The sequence below is a fragment of the Trichomycterus rosablanca genome, chromosome 13 (genome assembly GCF_030014385.1).
Source record: "Trichomycterus rosablanca isolate fTriRos1 chromosome 13, fTriRos1.hap1, whole genome shotgun sequence".
In the NCBI taxonomy this organism is placed as follows: Eukaryota; Metazoa; Chordata; class Actinopteri; order Siluriformes; family Trichomycteridae; genus Trichomycterus; species Trichomycterus rosablanca.
In genome coordinates this window covers 28,881,059-28,904,764 of record NC_086000.1, presented here as the reverse complement: position 1 = coordinate 28,904,764, position 23,706 = coordinate 28,881,059, and the positions used below count along the sequence as shown (strand labels likewise).

At 41.6% G+C, this 23,706-nt stretch overlaps 1 protein-coding gene across 1 annotated transcript; it reads right to left on the bottom strand.

Moving 5' to 3' along the window:
• Nucleotides 1-1,533: 1,533 nt before the first annotated feature.
• ccdc177 (coiled-coil domain containing 177) lies at nt 1,534-22,166 on the bottom strand. The gene is made up of 3 exons (XM_063007231.1): nt 21,912-22,166; nt 11,202-14,255; nt 1,534-2,238 (listed from the first exon to the last, which is right to left on the bottom strand). The coding sequence occupies exon 2, from the start codon at nt 14,247-14,249 to the stop codon at nt 11,766-11,768; it is 2,484 nt and encodes an 827-aa protein (XP_062863301.1). The 5' UTR covers nt 14,250-14,255; nt 21,912-22,166; the 3' UTR covers nt 1,534-2,238; nt 11,202-11,765.
• Nucleotides 22,167-23,706: the final 1,540 nt, after the last annotated feature.

The window sequence follows — 23,706 nt, the reverse complement described above, 5'->3', positions numbered from 1 at the left end:
AACAACATTCTCTTTTTATGCAAATATCGATGTCATGTACTGTTTACAGTTTTAGTGGCATTTACCCGGTGGCTCAGTGGGTGACACTGTCGCCTCACAGCAAGAAAGTCCTGGGTTCGATCCCCAGGCATGTGTCTGCGTGGGTTTCCACCGGGAGCTCCGTTTTCCTCCCACAGTGACAGTATAAAGACATGCAGTCAGGTAAACTGGAGATACAAAATTGGCCAGGACTGTGTTCGATATAACCTTGTGAACTGATGAATATTGTGTATTGAGTAACTACCCTTTCTGTCATGAATGTAACCAAAGTGTAAAACATGACGTTAAAATCCTAATAAATAAATAAATAAATTGTAGCATTTAAACTGGGCATTTGGGGACATACCCAATTCCCTAATGCCTAGACATCGTCTGATTGCAAGGACAGCTGAAGGTAGCACACATTTTCTCATAAAAGTGTGAAGCAGTGTATCAACTCGTAGAGTAAATTCATAAACTGAAAGGTAGCAAAAGCTAAAGTGCTAAGTCACAGCTACATACATGTGGTGCTAAGTGCACAACAATGGCGTACTACTTCAAGCTAAAAGTGCCAGCTTGTCTATGCTCTCTTCACTAACGGCAACTTTCTTGTGTGTGTTATTAAAAAGTCCACAAGGATTTGTTGTTGCATAACTTCAGTCTTTCAGTCAGGAAGACTTTTAAAGAGTCCTCTCCAGCCAGGGGCGTAACTACCGGGGGGGGGCAAGTGCACTTGGGCCCATGGCGTGGGGGGCCCTCCATGGCATGAACTCAACCCCCACCGCACTGCCCCCCCATTGGATGCACTCACCAGGTCGTTATTATTATATTACAATATTGTAGCAGCGATACAGTGACATTCAGCTCAGCCAATCAAAATGCAGCACCTGGTTTATACATGTGTGTTTGGACGTTTTGCAGTTAGTTTTGTATATGAGACTTGCCGTATGGCCCCAGCATTGAACCCAATAGGTAGTTCGCTTGCTGGAGCTAGGCAGTCTAAAGTGTTGTATCGCTTACTGAAGTCCTGACTAAACAGTTAAAGTGAACTTTACCTTCTCATGTGCCGTCATTCCCACATCTCCACCACCGCACGCAGCAAAAGACCCGTAACATCCCCGCCCGACGAGCAGCACTCTCAGCGGCTAGGTGAGCCGACCCTCTAGTAGCAAGTGGTTAATGCTAGCGGTAAAGTGAGGCGATAACGAAAGTTAAAACATATTTTCGTTAAGTTAAATATTAAAATAACTAAAAGACACTATCAGAAATATCAGGATATATGTAATCAAAATATACAGTGAGTGCACAGCAAGGGATTTTGGGAAACTGTGTAACCTGGGGCCCAAATTTTTATTTTTTTTGCACTGGGGCCCATGAGCTCTTAGTTACGCTGCTGTCTCCAGCTACAAACTTTGAAAAACACTGGAGTAACAATACAGTGTGACCATGTCAGGAAATAAATATGAATACGGTATGATAAAAAAAAGAATAAGAACAAGAATAGACACTGTAATGTTCATGAAAAAGTTTAGACTTTATTTTCTTTTATCATTTATACAGAGAGTCAAGTTCACAAAACCAGTACTGTGTTGTAATAAATAAGATTATCGTGAGTTTTTGCTTGTGCAGTCCCATGATCTTTCTGTGTTGGATATAAACTAAATATTTTCCTAATCGTTTCTTGAGAATTTAAATTAGTTTAAGTCTGTGCAGAAAAAAAAGCATGTCATTGTGGCGGTAGATTAAACAGTAAAACACCCAACTAATAATCACCTGGCATATTCTGTCTGTGCTGCTAGTGTGTAACTAACACCATGCCAATGTAAGTTGTTTAGAAATGTGTCCCAATTTGTATTTTTATCTTAATGTCTTATACAGTATCTTATATTCACATTCTTAACTCTACGTTTGGGAAATAGCCTTTGTTGCAACAGTTAAAGCATGATGAACGATATAGAGATTATACTTCCCTACACCCAGCACTTTTTTGATTTCAGGTGGACAACCTTAAAACTGTAACAGAAACTCAGAAACAGAATGTTTGTAATGGTGTCAGGATAGAATGTAAAGAAAACTGCTGAGTTAAAATTTCATTCTGCTCAATGCCTGACTGTATTTGTACATCAGATAAGATTCTCCAGAGTCCAGATTAGGAAATGTGATCATCGTGGTTAGAACTGGTACCATCTTCATCATCTTCACTCTTATGTAATTAATAACCTAGAAAACAAAGAAAATAAAGGTTATTGTCAATAATAGTAATATAATAATGATAATAATAATATAATGATAATAATAATTATGATAATAATAATAATAATAATAATAATAACATTGATAATAATAACAATAATAATAATATAATGATAATAATAATAATAACAATAATAACATTATCAATAATAATGATAATAATAATAATAACAATAATAATGACAATATAATAATAATTATAATAATAATAATTATTATTATTATTTATTTTCTTAACTCTGATCCCGAAAAGCAACTGACCTATACAATTTGTAGATTTCACTTTTGCCAAACAGGGTTATTATAGTTAGTAGTAATTAATAAAAGCATTATTTAAAAAAATAAAATAAAAGACAAAAATGATATACAAGACTAATATTAATGTAACGAACAGACAAACTACTAACAGTAAACAAGCTTTACAAAGAAAAAATAATGAATAAAAAAAAAAAATAGTAGTCAATTTGTCTTCCGCTCCTGGGGGATCCCTGATTGCAGTCGAGGTGGGTATATTGCCGCTCATGCCTCCTCTGACCTACGCACAGCCATTAGCGGAACCCTTTTTCACCCATGCACGTTGCACAGGCGCCTCTCTATTTGCTAACCAGGGTCCTTACACAGTGTTTGAAGACCCCACCCACACAGTCTGGTCATCTCGCCCCAGCAGAAACGTGTCTGCTGCAGGCACTGCCAATTATGCCAGCAAGATGACGTCCAGCTGACCGGTGGCAACGCCAAGTTTTGAACCGAGAAGTTTAGAATCTTGTTGCTGGTGTGCTAGCGGAATATCTTGCTGCGCCACCTGGGCGCCACCTTGCAACTATTAAATAACAAAAACAAAATTGTTTAAATTATTTCCCTCCCACTAAATAAACACACTCACTAAACACTTTAATAGATACACCTACCTGGTACCGCACCTTCCATACACATTTACTTTGTGGCTATACAATTACTGAATGTAATATATATAATAGATATAATAAATATAATAAATGTAATCTGTTACTTTGTCGCCTCCCTGCACCCCATTTATGAATTGATTGTGAGCTGAACCTTTGTGATAATGCTGGAAACAAAACTGCCCCAGCCAAAACCAAAAAGACTAACACCCATTGTGCATGACTGCACACCTATAATAAAAGCTAACACGCATGTGTTCCTAATAAAGATGCCAGTAAGTTTTACAGTATTTAGAAATCCCAACAAAACATACCAGAACACTCACTGTAATGTAATTACCATGTTAGTGTCATTTTAGTGTTGAGAATGTTCCACCATACAAACATCATCTGGACAGTGGGGGTCCTATGGGAGTCTCTTTTGATTGATTAATAGTGTACAGGTGGGGACAAAGTGTACAGAGCAACAGATGGACTGACAAAAGACACCCATCTCAGTTAAGTTCAGGTGATTTTGCAAACATCCACTGCTAAAAGGAGTATAAAATAAAATATTTTTGCACGTCAGTGCCCCTGTGGCCCACAAAAACCAGAGCTCTTCAAAAGAATGCCAATGTATCAAACTATGGTACAATAGAACACAAAGTTTTATTTGAATTAATAGAACTGAAAACGGTAAGTAAGGAAAAGCTAATATGCTGAGTCACAGTTACTTAACTGTGGTACTACCTGCACCACTACTAAGCTAAATTACCAAGTCCCAGTCTGACTACACCCTTCTCACTAAGTGATGAGAACAGCAACTTTCTGGTGTGTGTGTTAATGAGAAAGTCCACAAGGATTTGATGTTGCATAACGGTCTTTTATCTAGTCAGGAAGGCAGCTTGTGTGCACTTTTAGAGAGTCTGCTCTATCTACATAGTGTTGGATTCATAGTAAAATGGATAAAAAATAGATATGGCAAGACTTTAAGAAGAACAAATATTTATAGAACATGTCCATGAAATGTCACACACCTCAAAAACCTCAAAACTCAACTAAACACGAAAAATCAAAATAAAACTCCTAATAAAAAACCTAAAAAACAACCTAAAAAAACTAAGAAAAACCTAAAAATCAACCTAAAGAAACTAAAAAAAAACCTCAAAAAACAACTAAAAAAATAACTAAGCACGAATAATCAAAATAAAACTCCTAATTAAAAACTTTAAAAAAAAACTCAAAAAAGAAACTAAAATAAAAAACCTAAAAAAATTCAGAAAACCTAAAATAATAATAATAATAATAAATAAAATAATATTAAAATAATAATAATAATAATAATAATAATAAAAAATACATACTTGCATAACTCCCCACCCACTTTATAGTTGGTATATGAGCCCTTAAATAGACCACAACTGGTCTACTCAACCCAGATCATACCAGTTCTTCTCTTCTGCAGGGGGAGACACTTAAAACCATATAAGATTAACTGATTAAACTGATACAGATTTCAAACCAACTTGTTCAAGACAGCTAACTAAAGCAAAACAAGCTGAAAACACACATTATGGGCAAGATTACATTAAATAAAAATACATTTAAAATGACATCAACCCCCTCTTCAAGTGGATTGATCCAATAAGGGTCTACTGAGCATGTCTAAACTTAGGCAGTTCCCAGGCATTATTTAAGGAAACCTAAAACTCACTTAGGACCTTTTCCCAAACCAGAAAGGTGAAATGAAGCCCATGTAAGTATCCATGTTTATATAAAGTTTGAAACCCAAAGTTTGAGCAGAATGAACTGTACATGCTGTTAGTATCATAATTTAAAGCCCAGTAGCCTACTTTGAAGTTATTCGAGCTAGCAAAATAAAGTAAAATTTTAATGAGTATGAGTTATATGCAGTGTTAGCTGATAAAATAATAATTAAATTTTAACTAATGTAAAAGTAAAGCAGGGTCAGACCTTAACTGAAATAAATGGATGTGAAAGGAAATGAGCAACTAGACACTAAGTTTGTTCATTTGGAGAGTTTGTTTGTTTGGCAACTGGCAAAATTTGCATCCCTAATTTGTTGTTTGGTCCAGTTTATTTCTTTAATTCTAATCTGTATTTTGATGTAGCGATCATTGCTTGTTTTTGTTGGTTACTCACCACAATCTGCTGTATTTTGAACACAAAACAATAAAACTTCCAGTGCTAGTAACTGTAAAAATAGTGGTACCTCAGTTTGTACATGTGATTTAATAAGAAAGATGCTTGGACCGATGATACGCACTATTGTATGTTCATGGCGGCCCATAATCCATTAATAAAGTTCACTAGGTTCTTCTGGGAGAACGTTACTGGCTCTGATTTTTACTTCCCTAAATCAGCACATCAATCCAGGACAAAAAAAATGTAACAGGTTAGAGTATTAACCTATATTTTTATTTTTAGCTGCATTCATGCACATACACTCAGAGCACTTTATTAGGAACACCTATCTGGTACATACAGTAGTAGACCATTTTAAAAGCTACACCTGCCATAGAGATGGAATTCTGGGTATACAATCACTGACTGCAGACTATCTGTTTCTCTTTACACTTTGTCACCCCTCTCTACCTTGGTTATCATTTGACGGAGACCCCCTTAGGACCTCAACTTATCAAATGGTGTTTGAGTGGTGGACCATTCTCAGCACTATTCCAACACTAACACAATAAATAATGACATGTTGATAGTGTGTGTTCTGGTATGAGTGAATCAGGTGCAGCAGTGTTGTTGGGATTGTTAAACAGCTCACTGTGAATGCTGGGAGAAGAATAGAAGAATAGAGCATTTAAAAATATAAAGCCAACAGCGTCCTTCATAAAAACGTCTACTAGTGACTACTAACGTCTCTAATAGGGTCTGTGTTCCTAATAAAAAGTGTGTTTAAACTAGGGTTGGGCGGTATGACGATATTACCGTATACCGCGGTATTTAAAAATGGTGACGGTATTCAAAAATGGTGACGGTATTTTTTAAATGTGAAGCGCCAAATTTCTGCTTCAGGTTTACCTTGAAAACTGAGACTTTAGGACATGCGCGCATCCACAGTGAGGGAGGGGTGGGAGTGGTAGGCGGTTGGAGCTCGCTGATTGGCTGTGGCGTGCTCACTGCTGATAACACAGAGAGACGAGTGAAGAGCCACACTGGCTAGCGTTAGCTGTGAGCTAACAAGCAGAAACTGAAAAACGGCTCGTCTTTTAATTTTTCAAAATCTAAATTTTTTATCAGTTCAACCGGAAATGAACACAAGCGTGCATGCGCGGACATGTACTTATTTACTAAATATATCTTCAGTGTAAATCGAGCACAAGTGTTGAGAAAAAGGAGCAAACAGTAATAATAACGTTACGCCCAATCCGCTGTTCTGACTCTTGTCTGCCATAGATTTTCCTGCCTATGTAAGAACTATTTTTTCCTAAATAAAAGCGCTATATTAAGAAAAAAGAACGTCTCACCTGTCGTGTAATTTGAATTATAAAATATACAGTCTGGCCCTTTAAGAATGTTAAGCGCACTATAGGGCGTAGGGAGCGAGTGTGTAGGGAAGAGATCGGATTTGTACCGTTTCCGTGTTCGTGTTTTGCACTGAGCTTGTGTGACATGTAAAGTAGCGTTCTCGTTAACCACTCAAATGTTGGGACTTTGAATTACTTTAACATTATTTTACATCACTGTCATTGCAACATGATCATTTACATTCATATTTTTTGTTACGGTATAGAACTTAATTCTGGATTACAGGCATAACTAATCGTACATGTTCATACACTTTTAAGAAATAGCTGTAACTATAAACTAAGCAGTTAACTTTTGAAATATATTGAAGTGTTTAGCCTGCTATTATTCTGTTTTGTGTGGGCAGAGAGAGATTACAATGCCAAAATGTTGTGTTAATGTTTGTGTTAAAGTGTAATTGATACACATGCATTTATACTTATGCGTATTTATTATAGATCAGACAAGATAAGCAATGTTTGACGTTCAGATTGTTAAATCTTTTTATAATAAAACATTGAAATATTGTAATTACACTCAAGTGTGTACACTGTAAAGTTTGTCCGCGACAGCCCCCCCCCGCGGTAATACCGTATACCGCATACCGCGGTATTTCCTGAAGACGGTATGACGGTATGAAAATCGGCAATACCGCCCAACCCTAGTTTAAACAGTATTTAACAATCCCAACAACATTCCTGCACCTGATACAAATATACAAGAACAACACACACCATCATGTCATTAACATGCTAGTTTAATTGATAAATTGAGAACAGATGCAGAAAGCTTCAGTCAGTAATTGTATACGCACATAGTTCATCTGTACAGTTGCCTTAGCTTATAAAATAATGAATGAATGTTTGTGGCAGATAGCTGTTCCTAATAAAGTGCTCAGTGGGTGTATTATTGACCTTAACAGCACGTTCTCAGTTCTCATTTTCAATATAAGATAAGATAAGATAAGATAATCTATACATATATACTATATATATATATACAGTGTATCACAAAAGTGAGTACACCCCTCACATTTCTGCAGATATTTAAGTATATCTTTTCATGGGACAACACTGACAAAATGACACTTTGACACAATGAAAAGTAGTCTGTGTGCAGCTTATATAACAGTGTAAATTTATTCTTCCCTCAAAATAACTCAATATACAGCCATTAATGTCTAAACCACCGGCAACAAAAGTGAGTACACCCCTTAGTGAAAGTTCCTGAAGTGTCAATATTTTGTGTGGCCACCATTATTTCCCAGAACTGCCTTAACTCTCCTGGGCATGGAGTTTACCAGAGCTTCACAGGTTGCCACTGGAATGCTTTTCCACTCCTCCATGACGACATCACGGAGCTGGCGGATATTCGAGACTTTGCGCTCCTCCACCTTCCGCTTGAGGATGCCCCAAAGATGTTCTATTGGGTTTAGGTCTGGAGACATGCTTGGCCAGTCCATCACCTTTACCCTCAGCCTCTTCAATAAAGCAGTGGTCGTCTTAGAGGTGTGTTTGGGGTCATTATCATGCTGGAACACTGCCCTGCGACCCAGTTTCCGGAGGGAGGGGATCATGCTCTGCTTCAGTATTTCACAGTACATATCGGAGTTCATGTGTCCCTCAATGAAATGTAACTCCCCAACACCTGCTGCACTCATGCAGCCCCAGACCATGGCATTCCCACCACCATGCTTGACTGTAGGCATGACACACTTATCTTTGTACTCCTCACCTGATTGCCGCCACACATGCTTGAGACCATCTGAACCAAATAAATTAATCTTGGTCTCATCAGACCATAGGACATGGTTCCAGTAATCCATGTCCTTTGTTGACATGTCTTCAGCAAACTGTTTGCGGGCTTTTTTGTGTAGAGACTTCAGAAGAGGCTTCCTTCTGGGGTGATAGCCATGCAGACCAATTTGATGTAGTGTGCGGCGTATGGTCTGAGCACTGACAGGCTGACCCCCCACCTTTTCAATCTCTGCAGCAATGCTGACAGCACTCTTGCGCCTATCTTTCAAAGACAGCAGTTGGATGTGACGCTGAGCACGTGCACTCAGCTTCTTTGGACAACCAACGCGAGGTCTGTTTTGAGTGGACCCTGCTCTTTTAAAACGCTGGATGATCTTGGCCACTGTGCTGCAGCTCAGTTTCAGGGTGTTGGCAATCTTCTTGTAGCCTTGGCCATCTTCATGTAGCACAACAATTCGTCTTTTAAGATCCTCAGAGAGTTTTTTGCCATGAGGTGCCATGTTGGAACTTTCAGTGACCAGTATGAGAGAGTTTGAGAGCTGTACTACTAAATTGAACACACCTGCTCCCTATGCACACCTGAGACCTAGTAACACTAACAAATCACATGACATTTTGGAGGGAAAATGACAAGCAGTGCTCAATTTGGACATTTAGGGGTGTAGTCTCTTAGGGGTGTACTCACTTTTGTTGCCGGCTGTTTAGACATTAATGGCTGTATATTGAGTTATTTTGAGGTAAGAATAAATTTACACTGTTATATAAGCTGCACACAGACTACTTTTCATTGTGTCAAAGTGTCATTTTGTCAGTGTTGTCCCATGAAAAGATATACTTAAATATCTGCAGAAATGTGAGGGGTGTACTCACTTTTGTGATACACTGTATATAGTATACTATACATTACAGCTGGTAGCCTAAATGCATCCATGGCTGTGTTCCAATCCACAATATACAGTACTGTAACTAATACATACAAAACAAATACATCATTTGTGTCATAACTACAGTATCTGCTGAGATGGTTTGCCAATGTTGTGCGACAATAGTCTTCATCTACAAACTCACAGATACACTTTTATTGATGGATGCCAAGAATGTCTACGTAACCACAGCCTTACTTACCAGCCTAACAGAACTGTATGTTCACAGGATAATCTGGATTACAGGGTCATTTTAGGGGCTGATGACAGATGGTAAGTGATGCTGGTATTATGCTGGGTCATGCTGATTGGATTTCACCAGTACCCACGTTCAAAAATGTTCAGTCCAACCTCCTGTCCTCTAAATATGCCAGGATGAGGTGGCAATTAGTGCTGAGAGCAATGAGATACTCCTTTGATTCCAGTCCCTTCCCACACATTCCTATGCTCCCTGGTTATATCATGAAAGGCCAGGGTGACCATCTCCATTTCACATTGCTATGGCAACTACAGAATAAATGTGAGTCTCTTTCTGCATTCCAGTTTTGCCCCAATTTTTTTGTTATGTAGACTGAAGAAAGTTTTTTTGCAGACTGGCTTAAATGAAATGACATTTGTGTACATTATGGTTCTATTTAGATGACTGAAGATAAAATGTAATATATCTGATCATTCAGCCTTACAGCCTTACTTATTACAGAATTGTATATTCACTGGATAATCTGGATTACAGGGTCATTTTAGGGGCTGATGACAGATGGTAAGTAATGCTGGTATTATGCTGGGTCATGCTGATTGGATTTCACCAGTAGCCACGTTCAAAAATGTTCAGTCCAACCTCCTGTCCTCTAAATATGCCAGGATGAGGTGGAAATTAGTGCTTAGAGCCTCGGGAGCTTAAAAGACATATGGTTGTCTTAAAATACACTGTAAAATCGTACATAAACTGCATCTCCCACAATGCATGTTGATTTTGTGACCTGCAACGTGACCGCATGAATAAATCTAATAATATTTGGTGTGTTGTATAATTACTCCTGCCAGTAGCTGTCACTGTGTATCAGACAGCGGGGACAGTTAGTGAGAGAGAATAAGGAAGTCGGCTGAGTAAAGTATTCTTTCTTTCGTGCAATTACACCTACAAAATACTGTACAACACTATTGAAATAAATTAGGAAATAATAGAGAAATATGAGTGTTATTGTTGTTTCTGGTAGATACATTTTAATAAAAAGGAAGGAAATGTATTATGGTGTATGGTACAGCACACGTACTGTACTGAAATGTGATGTGTGTTTTTATGTACAGTACAGAACTACTGTGTATTGTTGTTTATTATTGTTTTTTACATGAATGTCTATTCTATAATTTAAGATTTAAGGGAAAATATAGTTGTATTTATAACAAAAAGACCATTTAAGACATTAGAAAGGTTAGGGGGGGGGGGGGGGGGGGGGTTTGGGAGGTCTGGCATGGATTAATTCTGTTTACATTATTTCTTATGGGAAAAATAGGTTTAACTAACGAACATTTTGACTTAAGAACAGCCCTTTGAAACCAATGAAATTCATAAATCAAGGGTCTACTGTACTATATAAATGTAGATATACAGTATAAATTTGGCATGTTGACACCAAACACAGAATTTAGCCTCCAAGGAAAACAACAAATTGTCCAAGACTTAAAAGGCAGACTGCAATCACAGCAGGATCCGTTACAATCGGCCCTTTGAGGGCCACTATAATACAGATGTGGCCCTCTGTGAAAATGACTGACACCCCTGACCTAAAGAATACAGTTTTTAATTACAAAAAAATAAATAAACGTACCTGTTTAAGAATGTTCTGAACGAATGCAGAACGCCAGTGCAGGTCCAGGGATCCTGATGCTGAACCAAGACTTTAGTGCTTTATCAGCGGCTCAGCTGTGCTGAGATCAGTCTTTGTCATGTTGCTTCATCAGCTCTGTAGTGTTTTAACACACGTAGGCAAGTCATGGTTTACCATCAGCAGGATCAGGTTCTTGAAACGAAAGTCTTTTCGACTGCTTATATTCAGTTCTGTCTTTAATGCAGTCAGCACGATCATTTGTTATTCAACAAAACAAGCCATCAAAGATGTAACAACTAGCAAAACTTAGGGCTAAGACCGCTACGATACAAAAACAAGCATGTCACAGCAAGCAACTCATCCAAACCAAACCGTTAAGCACTGAGACGAGATGATAAAGTGAATATGTTTCATTCATGGGAAAATGAATCTGCAAACTGATATGATGAAGATTTCCAGCAAGGCTGTGGGTCTATCTCAGCAATGAAGCTGCCACGGTGGATCAAGCTGCTCATTTCCAGCAGTATGTGGACCTAGAATACAAACAGGCTTCCAAGGGGGGTCTCACTTCTCATCCAAACTAGCCTTCAACTGTGCCTCCAAGACCATTTTGTCAAAGGTTCGCATGTTGGTCTCTTCTCTGACCTTGTCCCGGACGTGGAAGGAAGCTCGTGCAACCGAACGGGCGCTTTCTAACACGGCACGTTTCTCGCGGAATATCTGTTCACTCTTCTCCAGCTTGCGCTCAATCGATTGTAGCAACTCTAGACGTCTTTTCTTCTCTTCTTCTTCTACCCTTTGACGATTCAGCCTCTGTAGGCGCTCCTTCTCCGTCCTGCTCTGGACAGCACGCTGGGCTTTTTCCCGAGCCCTCTCCTCTGCGACCAGGGTGGCTTGCAGCGCCCGCTTCTCTGCATCCTTTGCTTTGGCCTCCATTTGCTCTTTTAGCTGCCTCTCACGCTGCTCAGCAATCTTTCTTGCCTTCTGGATCTGCTGTTCCTCACGCTTAGCTTTCTCCCGTAGTTCTTGCCCCCGTCGCTCTTGAATCTGTTCATAATTCTCAAGCGTGCGATTCAGCTTTAGTTTAGCCGTCCTACAAGCTTCTTCGCGCTCATCCGCTTCGCGACGCTCAATCTCCTGGATGAGGGCTGTATGGCGCCGCTTTTCGGCACGGTTGAGCCCACGAAGCTCTTCCAGCATCTGGTGCTCCCGCTCCTGCCTCTTCAGCTCTGCTATGGTTAGTTTGTCCCTGAGAAGCAGCTTTTCATGTTCCACCATTGCCGCTCGCTCTTCCTCGAGTGTTTTAAGGTTCTGCTCCTGCATGGCCTTCTTCAGCTTCTCCTCACGAGCAACCTGTTGAAGTTTCTGCAACCTGCTTCGCTCTTGTTGCTCAGCTAACTCCCGCCAACGCTCCTCACTCTCGGCCACTTTCCTAAGCTTAGTCGCTGCCGCCTCCCGTTCTTGCAGGCTGAGTTTGCGCTGCCTGGTGCAGACTTGCGACTGCCATGCTCGCTGCCACTGAAGTACTGCCCGTTGTTTCTCTCTGTCTTCACGCTCACGTCGAATCTCCTCCACCCGGCGTTCGCTGTCCCACTGCAGATGAGCAACGTAGCGTGTCTGACTCATGATATCTTCTTCCTGGTACCTGGCCAGCATCAATGCTGCAATTTTACGGTCACGTTCTGGCACGGCTTTGAGGCCTCTACGCTTGACCTCTTTTATGATTCGTTCTACCTTCTGAGTGGTCTGTGGGGAGTGGCTCAAATCTCCCAAGCTTAAGCTTCGACCCATTAGGGAGTTGAAGGTAGCTAAGGTGCGAGCACGTGGGCTGGAGGTTTTACCCCAGTGATCCCGTGCACCGTCCCAGCTGTAGGAGGAGGATGCAGACTCTGAAGAGGCACATGTGGTTGTTGCTGTGGTGGTTGTGGAAGTCGTAGAAGAACCAACCGCTTCCCGTCTCCTTTGTAAAGACTCTAAAGAATGGCTCCTCGCTCTCAGTTTTGACGTGGCCATGATGTGGCCATTGGGCTGACCAAAAAGACCAGTCATACCATTGGCTGGACTTTGTGCTGCTGATTTTGAAACTATTGGTGCAAGTGATGCTGGCATCCTTGGAAACGATGACTGCTTTGGTGCTGATCTAGGGAAGGTATTTGCAGATTTATTTGGCTTTTTGGATACTGGTGCTTCTGCTGATTTTGCAGATGGAGCATCAGTAGCAGACGCCTTCTGCTGCTTTGCAGACGTCCCTTTACCAGTGTGACCAGTCTGAACTATGGAAGTCTGACCTGAACTAGATTTCGCAGACGAGCTTGCACATTGGGGGGTAACTTTTGCCAACTGTTCTGAGGACTGTTTGTTTTTAGAGGTGGACCGTGAACTTGTGGCATGTGTTTTTAATGGACCCTGGCCTGCAGGTGGCATTTTGTTTACAGAACTATGACTGGTTTGCTGAGTTACCCCCGTCTTGATTGTTTCTTTATCCTTATTCTTAGAATCTGCTAATTTGCTCCCGTTGTTGACTGCTGCCTGAAGGATCTTCTTTTTCTCCTCTTGAACTATCCTTTCCTGTTCCTCTCTGCACTGTCTGAGTTTGGCATGCCTGTCCCTCTCATACACTTCAAACATCCCAGTGGCTACACGCATGCTATGGCCAGGTGCCTCGCGTGCAAAATCGGACAGTGGTCGAGGCAGAAGTTCGACCGGTTTTACTCCACATCGAGCACATGCCTCGAGTGACCGAGGGCTGGTCAGCACGTAGCGACTGCCTTCTGCAACCGGAGAGTCGAAGTTAAACAAGTCCAGATGCAGCTTTGGACCTTCTGGTTTATTGCTGGGTAGCTTGTGGCCTTCGCTTGATTGAGGGCTTTGTTCAGGCTCTGACTGTTGTTCTTTTTCTGGACTGCCAGGCACACTGGACTCTTTTTCTTCGTCTTTCTTCTCCATTTCCTGCTCAGGTAGACACTGGGCTTCTGAGGCAGCAGCAGGGGTAGTGGAATACAGGCCTTTGATTTTACTCTGGTCTTCAGCCTCCAGTGGGTCCACCATGGTGGCCTGTAAATTATGCAGGACAGAAGAAAAGAAAAACTAGTTTAGTTGTTGTTTAAGAGATCACAGTCAGCCAAAGTAATGGTCTGTTTTAACTAAAACTAACTTTGATTCTCAACATACAGTACACTGATCAGCCATAACATTAAAACCACTTCCTTGTTTCTACACTCACTGTCCATTTTATCAGCTCCACTTACCATATAGGAGCACTTTGTAGTTCTACAATTACTGACTGTAGTCCATCTGTTTCTCTGCATGCTTTGTTAGCCTCCTTTCATGCTGTTCTTTAATGGTCAGGACTCTCCCAAGACCACTACAGAGCAGGTATTATTTGGGTGGTGGGTCATTCTCAGAACTGCAGTGACACTGACATGGTGGTGGTGTGTTAGTGTGTGTTGTGCTGGTATGAGTGGATAATACACAGCAATGCTGATGGAGTTTTTAAACACCTCACTGTCACTGCTGGATTGAGAACAGTCCACCAACCAAAAACATCCAGCCAACAGCACCCCGTGGGCAGCATCCTGTGACCACTGATGAAGATCTCACAAATGACCAACTCAAACAGCAGCAATAGATGAGTGATCATCTCTGACTTTACATCTACAAGGTGAACCAACTTAGTTAGGAGTGTCTAATAGAGTGGACAGTGAGTGGATCCACTCATACCAACACAACACACACTAACACACCGCCACCATGTCAGTGTCACTGCAGTGCTGAGAATGATCCACCACCTAAATAATACCTGCTCTGTGGTGGTCCTGTAGGGGTCCTGACCATTGAAGAACAGGGTGAAAGCAGGTTAAAAAAGCATGCAGAAAACTGATGGACTACAGTCAGTAATTGTAGAACTACAAAGTGCTTCTATATGGTAAGTGGAGCTGATAAAATGGACAGTGAGTGTAGAAACAAGCAGGTGGTTTTAATGTTATGGCTGATCGGTGTATATTGCTATTAGTTCATTGTCTGTTTCATAAGCACTTTATCCTTCTCAGGGTTATGGTGGATACAATTCACTAGGCGAAAGATAGAAAGATAGAAAACACCCCGGAGAGGTCACCAGTCCATCACAGGGCAAAAACACACACCACACACACACACACACACACACTTCACAGCTAGGTCAATTTTAGCAGCTCCAATTAACCTGATTGCATGTCTTTGGACTGTGAGAGGAAACCAGAGCTCCCAGAGAAAAAAAAAACATGCTGACACAGAGCGTGCAAACCAGATTATTCCACCAGGAAATCCAACCCAGGACCTTCTTGCAGTGCTAAAAAAAAACCTACATACATTTGTTGATGGCAGACTTGGGATTTAAAAAAATTTCTGTATTTTCTGTATTTGAATTATTGGAACATAAATTGTTCATGTACTGTGGGTCAAAACAACATGTATAGACAGCACACCTAATATTTGATTATGTGTCCCCTAGCTCTTTTTACCTTATTGAGACACTTAATACCCAACAGCATTCTGGGAGAACTATCAAACTTGACAAATCTGGTGTAATCAAATTTGTTGATTTTTGGTATAGACTGGACTTTGGAGTCAGGGCTTTGGAAAGGCTACTCATACCCCTTTTCCACCGACGCGGAGCCGGTTCCAGTTCGCGAACTTGATTTTGAACCAGTTCGGCATGTTTCCACCGAAAAAAAGAGGTTCCAGACAGCAAACTAGCGTTCCAACCTGGCACCACAGAATACTTGGTTTTTCAGCGCGAACCGTGACATAATCGGCGGGCGTGACAAAGTGTGTAGAGGTTTGGGTGCTTTTTTTTTTTTTTTTTTTTTTTTTTTTTTTTTTTTAATGCATTTTCTCCTTTTTTTTCTCTCTTCTTAGCGCGTCCAATTGCCCAATTGCATCATGCTTCCTCTCCGCCTATGCCGATCCCTGCTCTGACCGAGGAGATCGAATCTAACCCACTCCGACACGTGGGCAGCAAGCCGTATGCATCTTATCACCCACACATTGACGAGTGTTGTGGCACCTAGCGTTGTGTATGGAGAGACACACCCTAAGAGCGCTCTTTTCTCATCTCTGCGTAGGCACTTCTAATCAGCCAGCAGAGGTCGTAATTGCACCGGTCTGACAGAGAGAGACCCCTATCCGGCTTAGTCCTGCCCACCTGAACAACAGGCCAGTCGTCGTTCATGTGGCCCCTCAGCCGGCAAGGCAGAGCTGAGATTCGATATGATGTATTCGAGATCCCAGGTCTGGTTGCAGCGTGTGTTTTTACGGCTGCGCCACCTGAGCGGCCTGAGGTTTGGGCGCTTTTAAAACCGTTGAGCTTAATGCTGCACTTCCAAGTTTAAAGTTCACCTCATTCAATTTTGATCCAGTTTGATTTTGATCCAGTTTGATCCGCTGATATTTTAAAGGCACCTCATAAGAGCAAATTCAGAACCTCGAGCTGCATAAACACCACACGTGAAGTTAATACGGCTAAACAGATACTTGTATTGTATTTTAGAGTGGATTTGATGGTTATTTCACACAAATGGATGTTCTTGACGTGAAACACTTTAGAGATGTTTTATCGCTCAAGCCGAGCGCTGAGCAAATCGGCTATTTGCGCCGATGGTCGCGGTGAGAGCGAAGCGCAAAATGCTTCACATGTGATGCAATAAAGAAAGCAACAATGGCGACAAACACGTTTACGTCTTCTTATCACCAATAGTTAATCGATGCTTTTTGCATAAAAACGAACATCTGTAACAACAGCACAAATGCTCGCAGCTAATCTACATGCTCCACCATCATGTTACTGCTCTTTTACTTTCTATACGTAACACCCACCGTTGATGACGCATGCTTGGTTCCCAAAAACGTGTGGAAACGCAGTTCGGTTCTCTACAAAACACCAAGGTTCGAAGAAACCCGAACAGAACCGGTTCAAGAACCATGGTTCTTTTGGTGGAAAAGTGCTAATACTCGCTCACTCACTTTCTTAACAGTTTATCCTAATCAGGTTCGCGGGGAGGTGCTGGAGCCTATCCCAGCTCTCAATGGGCACTAGGCACTCAAAAACCCTGGACAGGTCACCACTGGGAAGACACACGGACGCATCTAAGGGCAATTTTTAGTATCTCCAATTAACCTGACTACATGTCTTTGGACTGTGGGAGGAAACTGGAGCTCCGGGAGGAAACCCATTCAGACATGAGACACAGAAAGGACCCAAGACCTCTCTACCTGGGAATTAAACCTAGGACCTTCTTGCTGTTAGGTGACAGTGCTACCCAGTGAGCCAATGAGCTCAAATTAAAGCTGATTAAGTATTTTTCAAGCAAGTTTGTGCTGGAGATTTAAGAAAATGTTCTTCTATATCATTCTGAACCTTATGCAATCCACTCGTGTCACTGGCAGCCCTAGAGCCTGGCACTGTGGTTGACAGTAAGTAGTAAGTTGTTCTGACCACAAACCTCCCCCGCAGAAGAGCTTTTTCATTGTCCATGTGCCTTATGTAACCTCTGGAAATTTTTATTTTAACAATTATTTCAAACAGAACTAGTTATTAGTTATTCATTATTTGATCACCTTTAAATAAACCTTTAAACAGATCATCATCTTTACGATTATGTTAAAGATGTAACTGAAGATATTACCAGCAATGCGTCTTTTCCTGTAACATCTAACAAGGTTTGAGAACACTTTAAAGAATCGTAAACCTCTACTCTATGTAATTCAAACTCCATTATATCACCAGGTTATGAGTTACAATATCCTTCCACTTAGACATTTATCATTCCAATAATCTGCACTGCACCCCCAGACCCAGACCACAGAGCAGCCTTAAAGCATTATTGATCAACCACCACTTTTTGCTGATGTTGGGAGTTTTTTTCTTCTTTCAAATGCTTCTGTAGTGCTCCAGAAGTGCCATTTTTGTAATTTTTTTATCTATAGTCAATATTCCCTATTTTTCTTAGGAACACGTACACCGATCAGCCATAACATTAAAACCACCTCTTTGTTTCTACACACATTGTCCATTTCATTAGCTCCACTTACCATATAGAAGTACTTTGTAGTTCTACAATTACTGACTGTAGTCCATCTATTTCTCTACATATCCCTACTTACCCTGCTTTTACCCTGTTCTTCACTGGTCAGGACCACCACAGAGCAGGTATTATTTAGGTGGTGGATGATTCTCAGTCCTGCAGTTACAATGACATGGAGTGGATCAGACACAGCAGCGCTGCTAGAGTTTTTAAATACTGTGTCCACTCACTGTCCACTCTATTAGACACTCCTACCTAGTTGGTCCACCCTGTAGATGTAAAGTCAGACACGATCGCTCATCTATTGCTGCTGTTTGAGTTGGTCACCTTCTAGACCTTCATCAGTGGTCACAGGATGCTGCCCACAGGGCGCTGTTGGCTGGATATTTTTGGTTGGTGGACTATTCTTAGTCCAGCAGGGACAGTGAGGAGTTTAAAAACTCCAGCAGCGCTGCTGTGTGTTATCCACTCATACCAGCACAACACACACTAACACACCACCACCATGTCAGTGTCACTGCAGTGCTGAGAATGACCCACCACCCAAATAATACCTGCTCTGTAGTGGTCCTGTGGGGGTCCTGACTATTGAAGAACAGCATGAAAGGGGGCTAACAAAGCATGCAGAGAAACAGATGGACTACAGTCAGTAATTGTAGGACTACAAAGTGCTCCTATATGGTAAGTGGAGCTGATAAAAGTGGACAGTGAGTGTAGAAACAAGGAGGTGGTTTTAATGTTATGGCTGATCGGTGTACACTATATGAATAAGTATTGGGACACACCTCTCAATCATTGAACTCTGGTGTGCCATTCAGTCTCATTGTCACCATGCAGTCTGTCTTTACAAACATTTGTGAAAGAATGGTCAGTCTAAAGAGCAATGGTCAGTCTAAAGAGCAAGTCAGTTTGAAAAATGTCTTCCCTTCTTGATGTTGCATGCCTTTATTTGTCATATATACGTATACATGTGTACACTACAATGATTCTTTTTCTGCATATCCCAGCTTGTTTGGAAGCTTGGGATCAGAGCGCAGGGTCAGCCTTTGTGTGGCACCCCTAGAGCAGACAGGGTTAAGGGCTTTGCTCAAGGGCCCAACAGTGGCTGGATTTAAACCGACGATCTTCCGATCGATAGCCCAAAGCTATACCTGCTACGCTACCACTGTCATATTCCATGGTCAACTGTGAGTGGTGTTATTGAAAGTGAACGTGTTTAGGAACAACAGCAACCATGTAAAGTTACAGCGTGGGCTGCTGAGTGCTGAGGCATATAGAGCATGAAAGTCTCCAACACACTGCTGACTCAATAACTGCAGAGTTTCAAACCTTGTTTGCCATTGACATTAGCACAAAAACTGTCCGCCGGGAGCTTCATGGCATTGGTTTCCATGGCTGAGCAGCTGCATACAAGGAAACAAACACACTTACTGTTTATTTGATGAATTTAACATATTGGAAAAAAACTAAACATGAATTGTGGCATGTGCAAATATTATAGCACATATTATAATTTATGTTTTATTTTTACCAATATGTACAATTTAGCAAATATAAATAATACAAACATTATAGGACACTACTAACAATAAACAGCTTTATTTATGGAACATAATGTGTCGTCTTACAAAATATAGGTTTATTAAATTGAATAAGAGGGTGTCCAAACTTTTGTATTAAGCTGTTATAAACACGCCTACCATCTGGATCTTCTGCTTAATCCCAATAAAAACAATTACCCACCGTGCTGATATAAATCTGAATTTAATCAGCAATGACAGATTAGGAAGCACCTCATACCATGAAGCTCATATTAGGCATCAGATTAAGCACCAATGTCAAGAAAACCCGCTGCCTGTCAGGATGCCTAGAACAGTCCCACATATTAGGGTACCAATATCAAGAAACCTGCTGCCTGTCAGGATGCCTAGAACAGGCCCACATATTAGGGCACCAATGTCAAGAAACCTGCTGCCTGTCAGGATGCCTAGAACAGGCCCACATATTAGGCATCAGATTAAGCACCAATGTCAAGAAACCTGCTGCCTGCCAGGATGCCTAGAACAGGCCCACATATTAGGCATCAGATTAAGCACCAATGTCAAGAAACCTGCTGCCTGCCAGGATGCCTAGAACAGGCCCACATATTAGGCATCAGATTAAGCACCAATGTCAAGAAAACCCGCTGCCTGTCAGGATGCCTAGAACAGGCCCACATATTAGGCATCAGATTAAGCACCAATGTCAAGAAACCCGCTGCCTGCCAGGAGGCCTAGAACAGGCCCACATATTAGGCATCAGATTAAGCACCAATGTTGCCTAGAACAGGATGCCTAGAACAGGGCTACATATTAGGCATCAGATTAAGCACCAATGTCAAGAAACCTGCTGCCTGCCAGGAATCCTAGAACAGGCCCACATATTAGGCATCAGATTAAGCACCAATGTCAAGAAACCCGCTGCCTGCCAGGAGGCCTAGAACAGGCCCACATATTAGGCATCAGATTAAGCACCAATGTCAAGAAAACCCGCTGCCTGTCAGAATGTCTAGAACAGGCCCACATATTAGTCATCAGATTAAGCTCCAATGTCAAGAAACCCGCTGCCTGCCAGGAGGCCTAGAACAGGCCCACGTATTAGGCATCAGATTAAGCACCAATGTTGCCTAGAACAGGATGCCTAGAACAGGCCTACATATTAGGCATCAGATTAAGCACCAATGTCAAGAAACCTGCTGCCTGCCAGGATGCCTAGAACAGGCCCACGTATTAGGCATCAGATTAAGCACCAATGTCAAGAAGCCCGCTGCCTGCCAGGAATCCTAGAACAGGCCCACATATTAGGCATCAGATTAAGCCCCAATGTCAAGAAACCCGCTGCCTGCCAGGAGGCCTAGAACAGGCCCACATATTAGGCATCAGATTAAGCTCCAATGTCAAGAAAACCCGCTGCCTGTCAGGATGCCTAGAACAGGCCCACATATTAGGCATCAGATTAAGCACCAATGTCAAGAAAACCCGCTGCCTGTCAGGATGTCTAGAACAGGCCCACGTATTAGTCATCAGATTAAGCTCCAATGTCAAGAAACCCGCTGCCTGCCAGGAGGCCTAGAACAGGCCCACGTATTAGGCATCAGATTAAGCTCCAATGTCAAGAAAACCCACTGCCTGTCAGGATGCCTAGAACAGGCCCACATATTAGGCATCAGATTAAGCACCAATGTCAAGAAAACCCGCTGCCTGTCAGGATGTCTAGAACAGGCCCACATATTAGTCATCAGATTAAGCTCCAATGTCAAGAAACCTGCTGCCTGCCAGGAGGCCTAGAACAGGCCCACATATTAGGCATCAGATTAAGCACCAATGTCAAGAAAACCCGCTGCCTGTCAGGATGTCTAGAACAGGCCCACATATTAGTCATCAGATTAAGCTCCAATGTCAAGAAAACCCGCTGCCTGTCAGGATGTCTAGAACAGGCCCACATATTAGTCATCAGATTAAGCACCAATGTCAAGAAACCCGCTGCCTGCCAGGAGGCCTAGAACAGGATCACATACTGCCTACTAGAATTAAACCCATCAGTGCTAAATCTACAACACTGTTAATGATAAGCAATGTGTGACATTAGAATTACATCTGTACTGACTGACCTCTCAGCTCGGTGGTATTTTGCAGAACCGATGATGTTCTCCAGCAGAACGTCTTCAGTCCCTCCTACAGCCCGCATAATCAGATCCGCTAAAAGACCCGCATTTTCTCCATTGACACACACTGCGCCTATTTCCTCCTGCTGAACAAATCACAGTGCAATCCGAGTACCAAAATCCGTCCGCAATCCCGATCGCGATCTCTGGGTTTCGGATTCTCTACGCACAGAAAGGAATCAGTGTTTAGCTCGTCTCCAGTCCTCCTCCTCCTCTCCTCCTCCTCCTCTCCCTTTTTCAGTCCCGCATCATCAGTCTCCACCTGCCGTGTGTCGCTTTTCTTCTCATCCAGTCTCCCCAGCATCACCGCTTCTCCAGCTGAAGCTCCACTTCGCCCCCTGTCAGCTGCCCGAAAATACGCACCATATGCACTATATGAACAAAAACATACAGTATGTTCAACTGACCATGAGCTTGTTTGTTAATCCTATTCCAAAACCGCTGCCATTGTTTTGGAATTACCCCCCATCGCAGAGGCACAGTGACTATTGTTACTATTGTTTTTATCTACTGTGACGAACCGTGATTCCAGGTCGCGGTGCTGCAGAGTTCATCACTTCATTTGTGCTCATGTGAAGAAACGCAAAGCTGAGCGACGTGAGTACAATTACCATCTGATGTAATGAAATAATTCATTAATATTTGGACTATTATTTAAAAGTAAAAATTGAACATACATGCCCAATGTGTTTTTATTTTTTAGTGTCTTATTTCTTAGCCAAAATAATAATATTTTTATTTACATTTATTTAAAGGTTTATTATTTCCTAATTAAATAGGTAAAGCATTTAGAACATGTCCCAACATATATTTTTAATATTAAACAAATTAAACATTTTAGGACATATATAAATATATACATTTTAAACAAATGGGACGTTTTAGAACATGGCCCAATATTTTTCAATATTAAATAAATGTTGAGACCTGTCCCAATATTTTTTTTTTAAATACTTTATAAATATATTTTATACCAGGGAATCAAACCCAAGACCTTCTTGCTGTGAGGCGACAGTGCTACCCACCGAGCCACTTACAGTGTATCACAAAAGTGAGTACACCCCTCACATTTCTGCAGATATTTAAGTATATCTTTTCATGGGACAACACTGACAAAATGACACTTTGACACAATGAAAAGTAGTCTGTGTGCAGCTTATATAACAGTGTAAATTTATTCTTCCCTCAAAATAACTCAATATACAGCCATTAATGTCTAAACCACCGGCAACAAAAGTGAGTACACCCCTAAGAGACTACACCCCTAAATGTCCAAATTGAGCACTGCTTGTCATTTTCCCTCCAAAATGTCATGTGATTTGTTAGTGTTACTAGGTCTCAGGTGTGCATAGGGAGCAGGTGTGTTCAATTTAGTAGTACAGCTCTCACACTCTCTCATACTGGTCACTGAAAGTTCCAACATGGCACCTCATGGCAAAGAACTCTCTGAGGATCTTAAAAGACGAATTGTTGCGCTACATGAAGATGGCCAAGGCTACAAGAAGATTGCCAACACCCTGAAACTGAGCTGCAGCACAGTGGCCAAGATCATCCAGCGTTTTAAAAGAGCAGGGTCCACTCAGAACAGACCTCGCATTGGTCGTCCAAAGAAGCTGAGTGCACGTGCTCAGCGTCACATCCAACTGCTGTCTTTGAAAGATAGGCGCAGGAGTGCTGTCAGCATTGCTGCAGAGATTGAAAAGGTGGGGGGTCAGCCTGTCAGTGCTCAGACCATACGCCG

What these genes read in the sequence shown, in the direction of transcription:
- ccdc177 (XM_063007231.1), bottom strand. Translation starts at nt 14,249, where the DNA reads ATGGTGGACCCACTGGAGGCTGAAGACCAGAGTAAAATCAAAGGCCTG.